This window comes from Calidris pugnax, unplaced genomic scaffold, assembly GCF_001431845.1.
Source record: "Calidris pugnax isolate Ruff unplaced genomic scaffold, ASM143184v1 scaffold540, whole genome shotgun sequence".
NCBI lineage: Eukaryota > Metazoa > Chordata > Aves > Charadriiformes > Scolopacidae > Calidris > Calidris pugnax.
In genome coordinates, this window is record NW_015091579.1 from 235,170 (window position 1) to 248,867 (window position 13,698).

At 42.1% G+C, this 13,698-nt stretch overlaps 1 protein-coding gene across 3 annotated transcripts; it reads right to left on the minus strand.

Moving 5' to 3' along the window:
- Positions 1 to 2,118: 2,118 nt before the first annotated feature.
- On the minus strand, positions 2,119 to 12,335 carry ANP32E (acidic nuclear phosphoprotein 32 family member E). Of its 3 annotated transcripts, none has more exons than XM_014961781.1 (6): positions 12,152 to 12,335; positions 11,159 to 11,281; positions 9,632 to 9,797; positions 8,183 to 8,337; positions 5,603 to 5,657; positions 2,119 to 3,180 (listed from the first exon to the last, which is right to left on the minus strand). In XM_014961781.1, the coding sequence occupies exons 1-6, from the start codon at positions 12,209 to 12,211 to the stop codon at positions 3,113 to 3,115; spliced, it is 627 nt and encodes a 208-aa protein (XP_014817267.1). In that variant the 5' UTR covers positions 12,212 to 12,335; the 3' UTR covers positions 2,119 to 3,112. The 3 variants fall into 3 exon arrangements, with proteins under 3 accessions (XP_014817267.1, XP_014817268.1, XP_014817265.1); XM_014961782.1 differs by having other exon boundaries at positions 2,119 to 3,177; positions 8,183 to 8,340; positions 12,152 to 12,334; XM_014961779.1 differs by having other exon boundaries at positions 8,183 to 8,340; positions 12,152 to 12,333.
- Between the last annotated feature and the right edge of the window lie 1,363 nt (positions 12,336 to 13,698).

The window sequence follows — 13,698 nt, forward strand, 5'->3', positions numbered from 1 at the left end:
AACAATCATCTCTTCCTCCATTCTTTAAGAAATCCCACATTTTCACACTAAAAGAAGTAATCCAATACAATAGTCTCAATTTATTTGAAATAATTCGGTTTGAAAACTTTTTTTTTTTAATTTAAAATTTACAGCACACGTGGGGAGGAAACATGTTTTTGTTACAACTAAAAATTATCCGAAGAGTGCTGCAGGGTTGTTTTCTTTAATTTAACACTGTCATGGCTTTATTCAAAACACAGTTGCACAAAATCAGTTACTCCAAAGTTTTAAGGAAAGAGTTTGATAATAAGGAACCGAAACACACTATATACATACTGCCATACAAAGAGCATTAAAATAGGACAAAAACCTCTACAAAATATAAAACCCACCCTTACATATTTTGCATGAAAAGACCACCCACCAAGCAAAAAAGTTTCAAAAGTTATCTGGAGGCTCTGTATTACTTTTTTTTTTTTAATTATTATTTAAAAAAAAAAAAAAATGCTATGCTGTTTTAGTGGCATGCCAAGCTGACAAAATAGGAAACTCGACTGAGATGGTGACGCTGAGGAAAAGACAAAGGATTTTGGGGAAGTTTAGTGCGAGGCTCAGATTTTTTTTAGCCATAGAGGCTGTTGCCCGACCCTGCAGGTTGTTTTTTGTTTGGTTTTTTTTTGTTTGTTTGTTTTTTTAAAGGAAGGATAAAGTCTTGCTGTCCTAGGGCAGGTCTGCAAACCCCCTTTCTGAGTTAATTCTCTTCCAATTAGCTCATCCAATGTCAAAATTGGACTCTCTTATCGCACCACCACCACTGGTAACTCAATTTTAATCCATCAAAATACAAGTTTTTCCCCATTTAGAACTCATTTTACATGCATCACTAAAAGACAGTTTAAGGAAAACCCTGACGATGAGGTACTTTAAAGTACACGCTTATAAATATAAGAGGCTTCAACCATTCACCGAGACTTACAAAAAAAAAAGCCAAAAAGATGGGAAAAGCCACTTTTTTTCTATCTCAAAGCTGAGCAGAAAGCAACCGCCTGGAACACAGAGCCTCCAGGAGAAGACAGGATGTGCACTTACCTACGGGTTCTAGTCGTTCAGTATTCAGACACAAACACAGGAACTTAAAAAGATCGGGCTCGCAAATGTAGTTTTACCGCTACTTTTCTAGTGTCTTTACAGATAATTCATTTAAAAAAAAAAATAATAATATGCAACACCCCCCCCCATGTTAAGTCAGTTCATTTCCAAGCCTGACTCGCCTCCAAGGGCTCTGCTTTTACAGCTACGGGAGAAATTCAGATTTAAGGCTCTATTTGGGGGAGGGAAAAAAAAACAAACCCCACACACAAAAGAAATTGGGCTTTGCAGAACTTCAACCCTGCAGTATCTAACCTTGATTTAAGAGCCGGGAGTCACTTTTTTAAAAGTCTGCTAAGTGTGTGAAATACCCATTAAATATCGACAGGGAACCCACCTACGGGCGACTTGACTCTTAATTTTAAGATCCAGGAATCTCCCCTCTTCCCCACCCTGGGTGTCTCCCCCAGTTTAAATGGCAGCTATCGTCAGCCAAGACAGATATAAAAATAAGTCTCTTGAATAAAGCTGTGTGTGATATTTGGTTCAGTACCTACGTGAAACAATGGAAATTAAGTTTTGAGAGGAAGAACGATGACTGTTTTAAAAAGTCCAAATCACGGCTGAGAGAGGAACACTCTGTGGCTCAACTTGTTTCGCGGTGGCTCAAACACGAATCCTTCGGGGCAGAATTATTTATTAAAGACCTGGTGGTCACAATCAGGCTGCTAGAAAAAAAGAAAAGCTCCTCTGCACATCCCCTGTACTTCCACCCACAAGTTTCTGCAGCCATTCCTTATAAAAAAAAATCAAAATCCTAAACTATTCACTAGTATCATACACCAACTCGGATGTTTTTTGCCTACAACCAGATTTTTTCAAAGTTTCAGACTGGGAAGAAAGACTTAACTTCTTTCTCTTCATCTTTCCCCCGTCAACGATTCTATAAAAGGAAGGAGGGGGTTGTTTGAAAACCAAAAAAAAAAAAAAAAAGGTACTTAAAGGGGTTCCCGGTAAAACTTTTGAAAAAAATTCCATATTTCAACGATTCTATAAAAGGAAGGGGGGGGTTGTTTGAAAACAACAAAAAAAATGTGCTTGAAGGAGTTACCCGTTAAACTTCTGCATAAAAATGCATATATTTTCTAGCCAAACACCATGATTGTTGCAGAATTCCCAAAATGACGATGCGAGAGCGAAGTGAGTGAAAGTTGAACACAGACTTTCCCGGTGAAATGCTTTTACAACTACACGTTATTTGCTTTTGTTAATACCTGCAATGACTGTGTCTTCTGGAGAAAAATTACAGATTTGACCCTTTCCGTTTGCCGAGATCCCTTCTTGAAGGTATTTTAGTGAATGCTCCAGCAAACACCGAACAGCTCAACAAGCAGGAAAAAAAAAAACACCACATCTTCTGAAACCCATTTAGGCTTTACAATGGAACACAGAAAATGGATAGAAGACTTAAAAAAATAATATTACAGGAGTCACCTTTTAAAAAGCTGAAATAAAGGTGGAATCTAGTTGTCAGTTTCAAATAGAATCCCTGGTAAACTCCAGACTCCACTCAGCATCTCATTGAAAAGCGACTAGAATTTGCCATCTAGTATTTTTTGAGTTCAGCTTTTTAAGTATAAAAAACTTTTAAAATCTCCAAGGAAATTCACAATATTAAACCCGTGTGAAAAGGGTGTTTTAACTCCGGGCTAACGATGACCAAACACAGCAAGCTTGTATGAAATTAAAGAGCTCCAAATAAAAGTCTAGGGGGGGAGAGGGGGGGAAAACTTGACAATGGCTTCAGTAATTATAGGGCTGAAAATTGTTTTTCTACATATAGGTTCACTACCAGGCTATTATATCTTATTTGGAATGATAAAAAGGGCAAGAATAGTAAAACCACACTTCTCCTATAAAAAGTTAACGTATTATCTTCTGTAGGGACATCTATGGTACATGGAGACATACAGATCTGCATAATCACTATTGCGTATTCTGGAACTTAAAAGAGTCTGGTCCTACTTGTGTCTATAACAAATTAATCCTCCTCTTCCTCGCCTTCGTCTTCAGGGTCTCGTTTCCTCTTCTCCCCTCGGATGCCCTCTGCTAAGGAAGAGAGGGAAACACGCCGTTACGTTGTGCTCAGACATCATCAAGGCAATGTTCAGACTTTAGAAAAGGTAATTAAAATAAATTAGGGTTTGTTTGTTTGTCCTTAATGCATTCCCCGCTGTAACATCTCAAAAAAAAAATAAAAATAAAAATCAGTTTACATTCCTCTGCATAACTCATGCAGGCCACTCAGTCCCAGCTAAGCCTGTGATATTCCAAGCAGATTTATAAAAAGGTGATTCTGTGACGTATTTGAGAACTAAACCAAAAATGATGCTTTTCTACCCAACTTCAGTTGTGAGAAGCTGCACAGGCCCTGCCCCAAACCCCCCAATTTCTGTCGGGACCAAGCGAAACGCGCCGCGCTCTCTCCCCAGCGACAGACCCACAGGAGCATCTTGCATAAACATCTTTGAGCTTATTCTCAGAAATCTGCTTAATTCACCCAGTGGACTGTGCGCTCTTGTGGTGAAATCCTGAAATGCAATTTTGTCCAATCTTAATAGATTTCTTTTCCAGCAGTCATTTCCTGGCTAATTACCCATCCCGACCGCCTGCTTTCTTGTCTTAAAGAGATTCAAAAGCTGCCTTTGTAAAGAGCCAAGAATTAGCATTACTACTTCAGAATTTCAGGTTTGTTTTTTTTTTTCAAGTGCAAGATACATCTCCAAGAACTGCCCCAGACGAGATGGGAAGGAGTCTGGTGAGAAATTCTACAATTTGTCTACAGTTCACACAAGACTTCAGGATTAATCCAGAACTTTTGCTGCTCGGGATAGTTGAAGGATTGGGACAGAGATCCCAAGGATTGGGACAGAGATCCCAACCACGAAAAAAGAGAAGTTCTGGAAAAGTCCTAGCGAGAGAAGTACAGAGGAAAAAACAGCTAATTTTAAGATAAAGCTTGATTATTTTTTTTAAAGGGTCTTTAGCAACCATTAAGGGGTTGTAACAGGGGAATTCTGCCTGGTGTCTTCATTGTATCACACAACTAAGGCACCCACTGATCAGAGTGTGCCCATTTCTGCACCAAAACCAAGCACAATTTCTGTTCCTGTGGTCCAGAACGGAGGAGGAGCATCGGACACAAGGGTGGTCCCCACCCTGAACACCTGGAAACCTCAAACCAGGTGGGAAAAAGACTCTAAACTATCAAAAACGATAAAATAAAGTGTTGTTTTATGAAAAAGTACTCAAGGAACAGCAAGAAGAACATCACCTCTTCCACGTGGGGTCCAGACACTCAATATCCTGTGCCATCTTAAAGCAGGATGGACCACACACACCAGCTTCTTTATATTTTGCAAGCTTTTGACTATTACACACATGTCTGACATGAAAATAGTAATTTACAAAATGAAGTTCCAACCATTGATAAAAAGACCAGATGGAAAAAACCTTAACTGGGCTCCCCAGTTAAGCCGTTCGACGGGATACTGGGCCCAGTTTGCCTCTAAAGAAAGTTTTACTGGGAAAAATCGCTTTCAGCTCGATAAAAGGAAAAGATCCAGCAGCTCCTGCCAAAAGACTCTAAACTATCAAAAACGATAAAATAAAGTGTTGTTTTATGAAAAAGTACTCAAGGAACAGCAAGAAGAACATCACCTCTTCCACGTGGGGTCCAGACACTCAATATCCTGTGCCATCTTAAAGCAGGATGGACCACACACACCAGCTTCTTTATATTTTGCAAGCTTTTGACTATTACACACATGTCTGACATGAAAATAGTAATTTACAAAATGAAGTTCCAACCATTGATAAAAAGACCAGATGGAAAAAACCTTAACTGGGCTCCCCAGTTAAGCCGTTCGACGGGATACTGGGCCCAGTTTGCCTCTAAAGAAAGTTTTACTGGGAAAAATCGCTTTCAGCTCGATAAAAGGAAAAGATCCAGCAGCTCCTGCCACTGCTGGGGTTTTGCCAGCAGAGCTGCTGGTGCATTAAACAAAGTATTTTAAATGTATGTAAATAACATTTGCAAGGTATAAGGAAGAGTCTCTCTCCTTTCCATGTTGGAAAATTAAAATTTCTAACCATGTAGAAGACGCAGTATCTAGTATCTTTGAGAAAAATCCTTCAACAAGAGGCTTATGTTGGAAAATTAAAATTTCTAACCGTGTAGGAGACGCAGTATCTAGTATCTTTCTTTGAGAAAAATCCTTCAACAAGAGGCTTTGAAAACTGTCATTTCTTCTTTATTTTACAAGTGAGCAGACAAAAAAAAATAATTTTTTTTGTCCTTTACTGCCTGCTCCAACTCTTGCCTAAACTGATCCTAAAATACCTCCCACACCTCCAGCAACACACCAGCCAAGGAGTGATTTATTTACAGTGCACGTCCCAAACTTGCAAAATTAAAGAATTATGAAGAATCTACCGGTTTAGTCACAACTTTAGTAACCTGAGAACTTACCTTCTTCCTCCTCATCACCTCCTTCTTCAACGTAGTCGTCGTCATCATCTTCATCCTTAACAAAAAGCGGGAAATACTTTTAAAATTGCAATTTATTGAAGTTTTTTTCTTACACGCTGATCCCAAGTGGAACTTCAGAAAATCCCAGTTACTCTGCTCAGAGGTCACATTCCCCATTTACTATTTGTTACTGGAAATATCCACAAGGACAGGTGGAGGTTTAATCACTTCAGCCAGGGCATTATCTGGCCCCGGATTCTCAGTTGTTTTTCCCCACTTATCGCTACCTTAAGCCAGCTCAAGAGTTAAATTATTGCAAAAATTAACTTGAAAAGGCCACGACGGCAAAGAGAAACAACAAAAGGCTTCAGTTTTCCTCTTAACCCCAGAGAAAAGAGAGGAGAAAGCAGAACAGTTAATATCTTCACAAAATTATTGTTTCTGTGGCGAATGAATGAAGTTGGTGGGGTGGTTGGTTTTTTCCTCGTTTTTTTTTCAAAGCTGATAGCTGAAAAATGTAAACCAATTAACAATGAGAAAATTAAACAGCAGTGTGAGAACTCTGCCCTCCCAGCACCGTGTCAAGCTTTGAAGACAAACTGAAGTCTGATTTTTATACCCATCTGCCAGATTGAATTTTACCCACAGAGTCATGTAACCAGTGAAAATGTGAAAACCAAAATGAACGCAAAATACAAACTCGGCCTCTGCTTTTGTTGCACCAGAGGGGCCACCTGTCACGTCTGTGTGTGACAATTCACAGAACTCTATGGGGTTGGAAGGGACCTGGTTCCCAGCTCCCCTGACACTGTCACATCTGTGTGTGACAATTCACAGAATGATTTGGGGTTGGAAGAGACCTCTGGAGATCACCCAGTCCCACAGGAACGTGTCCAGGTGGGGTTTGAATGTCTCCAGAGAAGGAGACCCCACCACCTCTCTGGGCAGCCTCTGCCAGGGCTCTGCCACCCTCAAAGTCAACAAGTTCCTCCTCATGTTGAGATGGAACTTCCCCTGTTCCAGTTTGTGCCCGTTCCCTCTTGTCCTGTCCCTGGGCACCACTGGGAAAAGCCTGGCCCCATCCTCCTGACCCCCACCCTGGAAGGATTTCCAGGTGTTGATCAGATCCCCCCTCAGCCTTCTCTTCTCCAGACTCCAAAGCCCCAAGTCCCTCAGCCTTTCCTCCCCAGAGAGATGCTCCAGGCCCCTCAGCATCCTCGTAGCCCTTTGCTGGACCCTCTCCAGCACTTCCCTGTCCTTCTGGAACTGGGGAGCCCACAACTGGTCCCAGTGCTCCAGCTGGGGCCTCGCCAGGGCAGAGCAGAGGGGCAGGATGACCTCCCTTGAGGTTCTCCACGCTCTTCTTGATGCCCCCCAGGATGATATTGGCCTCCTTGGCCACCAGGGCCCATTGCTGCCTCCTGGGCACCCTTGTTGTCCCCCAGGACTCCCAGGTCTTTCTCCTCAGAGCTGCTCCCCAACAGGTCACCCCCAAACTGTCCTGGGGCATGGACTCCCACCCAAAAGGCAGGGCATATACATAAACTAATGACCACGCATAATTAATTCCCTGATATTCTTCCTAGTCACATATTGTTCATTTTCCAAAGAACTCTCTCTGAGGTCTTGGCTTCAAAATAGATTGACTTATTTAGTTTTAGCTTCATTAACTGTGTCACAGCCATTACCTCCTGAATTCAGAGTATTAAGGCAGTTCCATTTCTAAACAAATCACGTGAGGGCTGGGTAGAAGAACAAAATGAAGAAAACCAAAGAATTTAACTCAAGATTTTCCACACACAGCCAATCGGATGTAAACCCTTATCAAAATTAACAGTAACGAAGCGATGTCGATAGGGTTTATTTGACCTAAAATGGGCAACCTGCTCGCACAAAACCCACCCCAGACACCTTCTCCCTCTGAAACCCTCAAAAAGCTCTAAGTCAGGGCTCCTGGGTTTTACTTCTGTCCAAGCAGCATTTAGGCATCACCAATTTATAGCTAAAGGTGCATTAATAACCTTGTAAAATGGGTGTATTTCCTAGATACATTAATAACCTTGTAAAATGGGTGTATTTCCTTAATACTCCTATATATGCTCCTAATACTCCTATATATATTCCTAATATTTGCTTTTTAGTGACCTGAAAGATCCCATGGGCCTTTTTCCACCACCCCCAAGAATGTTTTTAAGTGAGTGTGGGGTAAAAAACCTATTCCAGCAAAAACATAGACATTTCCTTTATTTAATTTCTCTTGAAATATTGGTAACTTGAAATATTGCTATTCTTTCGCAAGAGCGGGGCATTTTCTTTGGGTTTCCAAAAGAAATTCATTTATTTTGCTTTAATATTTATCATTCAGAGGTGGGATAAAAACAAACCAAGGCCCAGGAAGATGCTCCTGGCTGATTCCCAACAGCCACCACTCACCTTCCACTCCATATTTCAGCAACAGCAGCATCCTCTCTAAAATCTCTCACTTTATTTGCACACTCTGCATCTACGTGACTCAATTAACAAGGGTCTGTAGGCGATTTTAATGAATTTCTCCAATTTGACAGAATTTACCGATTTTACCTGAATCTCTTCTTTCATCAGGTAGGAAAGACCAACTTCCTCCTCCTCTTCGCCTTCCCCCAAATCTGAACCTCCGTCATCTTCATCGTCTTCCTCTTCATATTCTCCTGGAGGACCAGCTTCATCCTCATCTTCGTCATCATCATCTTCATCTCCTTCTGAAATGAAGGATACGCTCAGACAGATACACTAAAAGTTAAGTTTTATTAACTCCTCTTTACGCAAGTTTGGATACATCAGGCCAAGCTATTTTAACTTCTTTTCCAGAAGGGTTTGGGGAGGGTTTTTAATTGTTTTTAAATGCAGGTAACACTTGGGAAGCGAGTAAGATTTTAATGAAGTTAATATTTCTAGTTTTTCCCCCCTGAAGAAAAACTACTGATGCTTTTCCATCACAAATCTCAGGCAAAATTCTCAACGCCTGAAGCAGCCACGTAGGGAAACTCCAGCAGGGAGCTGAGTTAGTCCTGGGAAGGGGAGAGAGGCTTCTCTATAGACTCAAACCTTAAAATATTTAAAGTTAAGCCATTTATTCACCAACTACTAACTCTGAAACAGCTGCGGATCCAAAGAGATGCTCCATTTCTGTGTCTGGAGCATTTCAACCCTTTCACAGGTTCCTTAAGCCAATTACAAGAACCGAGGTGATTTAACACTTAAACTCATTTTCAAGTGAATAACCTATTAACCTATTCTCAAATATTGGGTTTATTTTCACATTAGGTGATTTAACACTTAAATTCATTTTCAAGTGAATAACCTATTAACTTATTCTCAAATATTGGGTTTATTTTCACATTCTGAAGATCAACTATTTGGCCTTCACTCAGCGACAGCCCCTCAAAAGCCACAACCCAGCAGCTCCAGCTCATCATCGAGGGCACCAAGAAACCACTGGAGAAACCTCCCTCATAAACAGCAACAACCCCAATCTCAGCAGTTATTTGGGGGGATGTTTAACATCCATCACAACAACAGCCCAGCGTATTCTCTAACACATTTGGGATGCTTGGTTGTTTTTTCTCCAAAGAGCTTTGAGTTCATCGTTTAAAGGAACTACATCTACATTTTTTTCAACCAAAAAATCGCGTTAGACTTAATCACGGGGCTGAAGCCATTACAAAACCCAGTTAAATTCTAATTTTTCCTACAAAACAACGTGTTTGCCCCCTCGCTTTGCATCATTCAGTCCTGCCAAAGGGTTTCACCACTGGCAACAACTTATTTTGAGAATATTTCTAGCTTTGCAGCATCATCTTTAGTCAAATTTCCTTCAGCTCGGAAGGCAAGAACACTCAAACCCTCCGAGAGGAGTCTTCCTGCTGTATCAGTGTGTTAACACTGACAAATTCTACAAAAATAAGAGCAGAGAATGGTGCTAAAACATTCCAAAAAATCACTATATCCCCCCCACCACCACATTTCCATCATTTTATTTCAGGAATTTACCCTCATCGTCGTCGTCTTCCGAGTCCGGTGCCTCGTTATCCTCCTGATCGAATCCGTCCAGGTACGTGATTTGCTGAAGCAGCTCAAAAATGCTGTCTCTGTAATCCTCCAGGTTTGTGATCTCACAGTTGAACAGGTCAAGGCTCTTCAAGTTTTTGAGATTTTGCTGAAAACACATCAAAAAGGGTGGGTTTGGTTTCCCCCCCTCCCTTATTTCTTGATGCGATACTTCAAGTGACAGCCGCGGCCCAAAGCCAGGGAACCACAGAACTGGATACAGAGTTTATTTTCTCCCAATCCCTTCTTTTCTAATCAATATTTTGCTTCCACTTAAATACAAACTTTACTTAATAAGCTTTTTAGTTCAGAAAGCAGCCAGAGCTCCTGCTGGAAGGGCTTTTCCAGACCCAACGCATCCTCCAAGCGCTGGGCCACCAGGCACCGCCTGGGCTTTGCTTTTTTTATTTCCTATTGCCCATTTTTGTCCAATCCTGGGCAAAAACTTGCCAAATCCAGCAGCCTTTTGGTAAATAGTTTACTTAAATTACAGCCACGTCTCGCCAGGAGCAAGCAAGAGGCAACGGGTAGGATTTAACCCTGCTTTATGACAAGGAATAAACAACCAACGGTGATTTTTCACCTGGAATAAAGGTGATTTTTCTCACCTTCCAGACTCTACACGCTACAAAAGGAGCAACTTTGCCTTGACCAGCACCTAAAATCTAAATAATTTAAAATATTTCTTCTATAGAGTGCTTTAAGAGCTTTATTTGCCTATAAACTGCTGGTTTGAAGTGGATGAAGAATCTTTACGAGCGGTTTAAAAAAAATACGCGGTCTATATTTTAATATTTATATACTTTTTAAGGATTTTGATAATCAGACAGAAAAGTGGGTGCAGAGACGTGGTTCCAGGCGCTGTCACCTCCCTCCCTGCTCCCCACTGACCGCCCCCAAGCCCCCCAATTAATCACCATGGAATCTAACGAGTCGCTCATTAGACAAAACCGCACCTTAACAAGCCAACACGAGAGGATTGACAGGATGGAACTTGGTTACTTTTCTTTCAAAGACAAACCAGAAGCTCCAAAAAAAAATAATTTAAGAAATAAATCTCTTTTTCAGTCCATCCCACTCCAACCACCAAGGGAATTTTACAGCCCTAAGTTTAACGAGCACCATCTCTAACAACCACGACGTTGAGTCAATCAAGGGGGGGCCAAGTGGAGTTATCGCCGGAGATAAAACACCACGATACCCAGTATGTAAAAAAAATAAAATCTAGAACATATAACAGGTAAGAAATTTCATTTCAGCTGAAAAGGAACACGGGCAGCAAGAACACACCACGCTCTTTGGACTTTATTTCTTCCTGTTTCCAGACCATCCTTGGAAAAACCCTTCCAACGCAACCCTTACACCTGAGTTTGTACCATTCCATCACCAAAAAACCTAAATTTCTTGATAAAAACCAGTATTTATTTAATTTAAGTTTTCCATCAGCACCTCCCCTCACTTCATACTTACAAGAGCTTCCACAGTGCCGAGATCTTTGATTTTGTTGCCGCTTAGATTTAGATATGTGAGATTTGGACATCTTTCCGCGAGGACCTCCAGGCCTCCTGAAATGATGTTGTCGCTCAACTCCAACTGTTACACAGAAAACAAGTGACGTCATTGAACGGTTGGATTCTCACCATTTAGAGTCATTTTCAATCGTTCTCCCTTTAATTGACCGGTTTAATCCCAAAGTTGGACACTTTTGAGGAGCTCCCCCAAGTGCACAAGCCTCAGTTGTGTCATCGCTTTGGTTGGCAAAGAGTTTCTTTGAGTTTATTTGGAGAAATTATAAAATACTCCTTGAAAATCTCATGGGTTTGGACACCTAAATTTTTAGTAGAACACAAGCTATTGGGATTTGCTGCAAATCCTTATTCTGCCAACGACGCGCAACGTAGAATCATAGAATTGTTTAGGGTGGAAGTACCTAAATTTTTAGTAGAACACAAACTATTGTGATTCGCTGCAAGTCCTTATTCTGCCAACGATGCGCAACATAGAATCATAAAATCGTTTAGGGTGGAAGAGACCTTTGGAGATGGTTTAGGTTGGAGGAGACCTTTGGAGATCGTGTAGGGTAGAGGAGACCTCCGAGATCATCTAGTCCCACCAGTTAACCCAGTGCTGCCAAGTTACAGCGAAACCAGTCCCTCAACCTCACCAGCTGGAGACAACCCAACGGCCCAGTGCCCACCACAAGACATTGGCCAACCTTCATGTCTTTAATAAGTGTACTTTCTGTCCTTAGAGTCATTGGCCAAGCCCAACTTGGCCATAATTAAGTGGCGATAGCCCCCAAAACTTCAAATATTAAGAAAAATAACCGTTTTCCAGGCCTGGCCTTCTCCCAACACACCATCAGCCCACGCCAGGTCAACCACGGTCACCAAAAGGGGCAACCAAGGGTTGTCACCCATGACTTTTGACTTCTCCAAGTGCCCGTGAGCAAGGAGGACGTACCTTTCGGAGCTTACTCAAGGTGGGAAGCTTGGCCAACGACGTCAGCTCCACGTTGGCCATGCTGAGGAACTCCAGTTCTTTAAAGGAATCATTCAGCCCTTCGATTTCGCCGTTGCTGGACCGGCAGTTGTCGAGCACCAACTCCGTCACCTTGGGAAGGAGGAGACCGAACCGCTCGTCAACTTAACGAGCGCCAAAAACCAAACCAACCAACCCCCCCACGCACTTGAGCTAAACCACAACGCGCGACTGTTAAACCTGTGTGTGGTTGGGTTAAATTTAGAGCGAGCTGCGGTCCGAAATCACTGACACCCCCCCCAGAGAATTAAAATTAAAGCCACTTAACTTCCCTTCCTCTCAGGATGCTTCAAATTGTGCAAAACCCACCATCTAACCCCAAAATGTAACTCATTGACACTTTTAGAGCTTCCGATGGCGCGCGACCGAACTTCTAACTTCTTTCTAAACCCTAATAATTCCATTCCACATATTCCAACCCATAAAAACCATCCCATTTCTTCCCGAACCCCAAACCTTCTGCCTCCAGATTAGTTCGGCGGGTTAATTAAGCCCAATTAAAGAATCTCCTCAGGCCGAGGCCACTAAAACAACTTGATAATCGATACAGGTCGCAGACTTCGAGGAGCAGTAACGAGGAGCAGCCAATTAATTTTAAATTATTTTATCTCCAGCGGAACATCCCACTCATTAGAAAGGACGTTAACGAGGCGACTCTTTCCTTTCCCCCCTCCACGCTTTTAAATAATAACAATTTGAATAAAATTTAAAAACTCTGAACGGCATCATTTTACTTTTTTTTTTTGAGTTAAATCTCTTCAAACTAATCCCACTCCCCGAAAAATACGGTATAATTTACGAGAATTTACAGAAAAGTCAAATTAATGAAAATAAAGTGAATAAATTGGGGCTGTTCTACCTAAAAATTAAATTTATTTTTATTCTTGTATTTTTTTTTCCATCAAAAAGATCTCTCCAGGAGCACGAAGTTTTGGGAGCCAACAGGGGAGGAACGGGGACCATCGCGCCCGGGGGGGGGGGGCACCGGAGGGGGGTAAATAAATTGGGGCTGTTCTACCTAAAAACTAAATTTATTTTTTATTCTTTTATATTTTTTTTCCATTAGAAAAGATCCCTCCCGAAGGAGCACGAAGTTTTGGGAGCCAACAGGGGAGGAACGGGGACCATCGCGCCCGGGGGGGGGGCGGAGGGGGAGCCCCCCCTTCCCCACAGCTACCTGCCGCCACCAAACTCACCCGAGCGACACTTTTCGCCACTTTTTGCCCCAAAATCCGCCTCCCCCCCACCTCCCCGGGGGCGGGACAGTAGCGACACCACCGGACTTTACTCCCGGGGCCAACGGAGGTTTCTCTCCGGGGGATCCCCGCGGGGACGGGAAGGGACCTCCCCCACCAGACCCCAAAGTCCCAGTTTTTTTCCCCAATTTTTCGGTTTTTTCCCCAATTTTTCGTTTTTTTTTCCCCCCTCATTTTTCTTAAGAAACTGGGAAGTTGGCGGCGGGAGGACAC

Bases quoted from the DNA above. Each gene is read 5' to 3' on its own strand.
- ANP32E (XM_014961779.1), bottom strand. From the start codon at position 12,211: ATGGCCAACGTGGAGCTGACGTCGTTGGCCAAGCTTCCCACCTTGAGT. The intron at 8,341-9,631 runs GTAAATTCCTGA...CCTTCATTTCAG, and splicing joins GGAAGACGACGACGATGAGG to AAGGAGATGAAGATGATGAT. The intron at 3,181-5,602 runs GTAAGTTCTCAG...TCTCTTCCTTAG, and splicing joins AGGTGATGAGGAGGAAGAAG to CAGAGGGCATCCGAGGGGAG.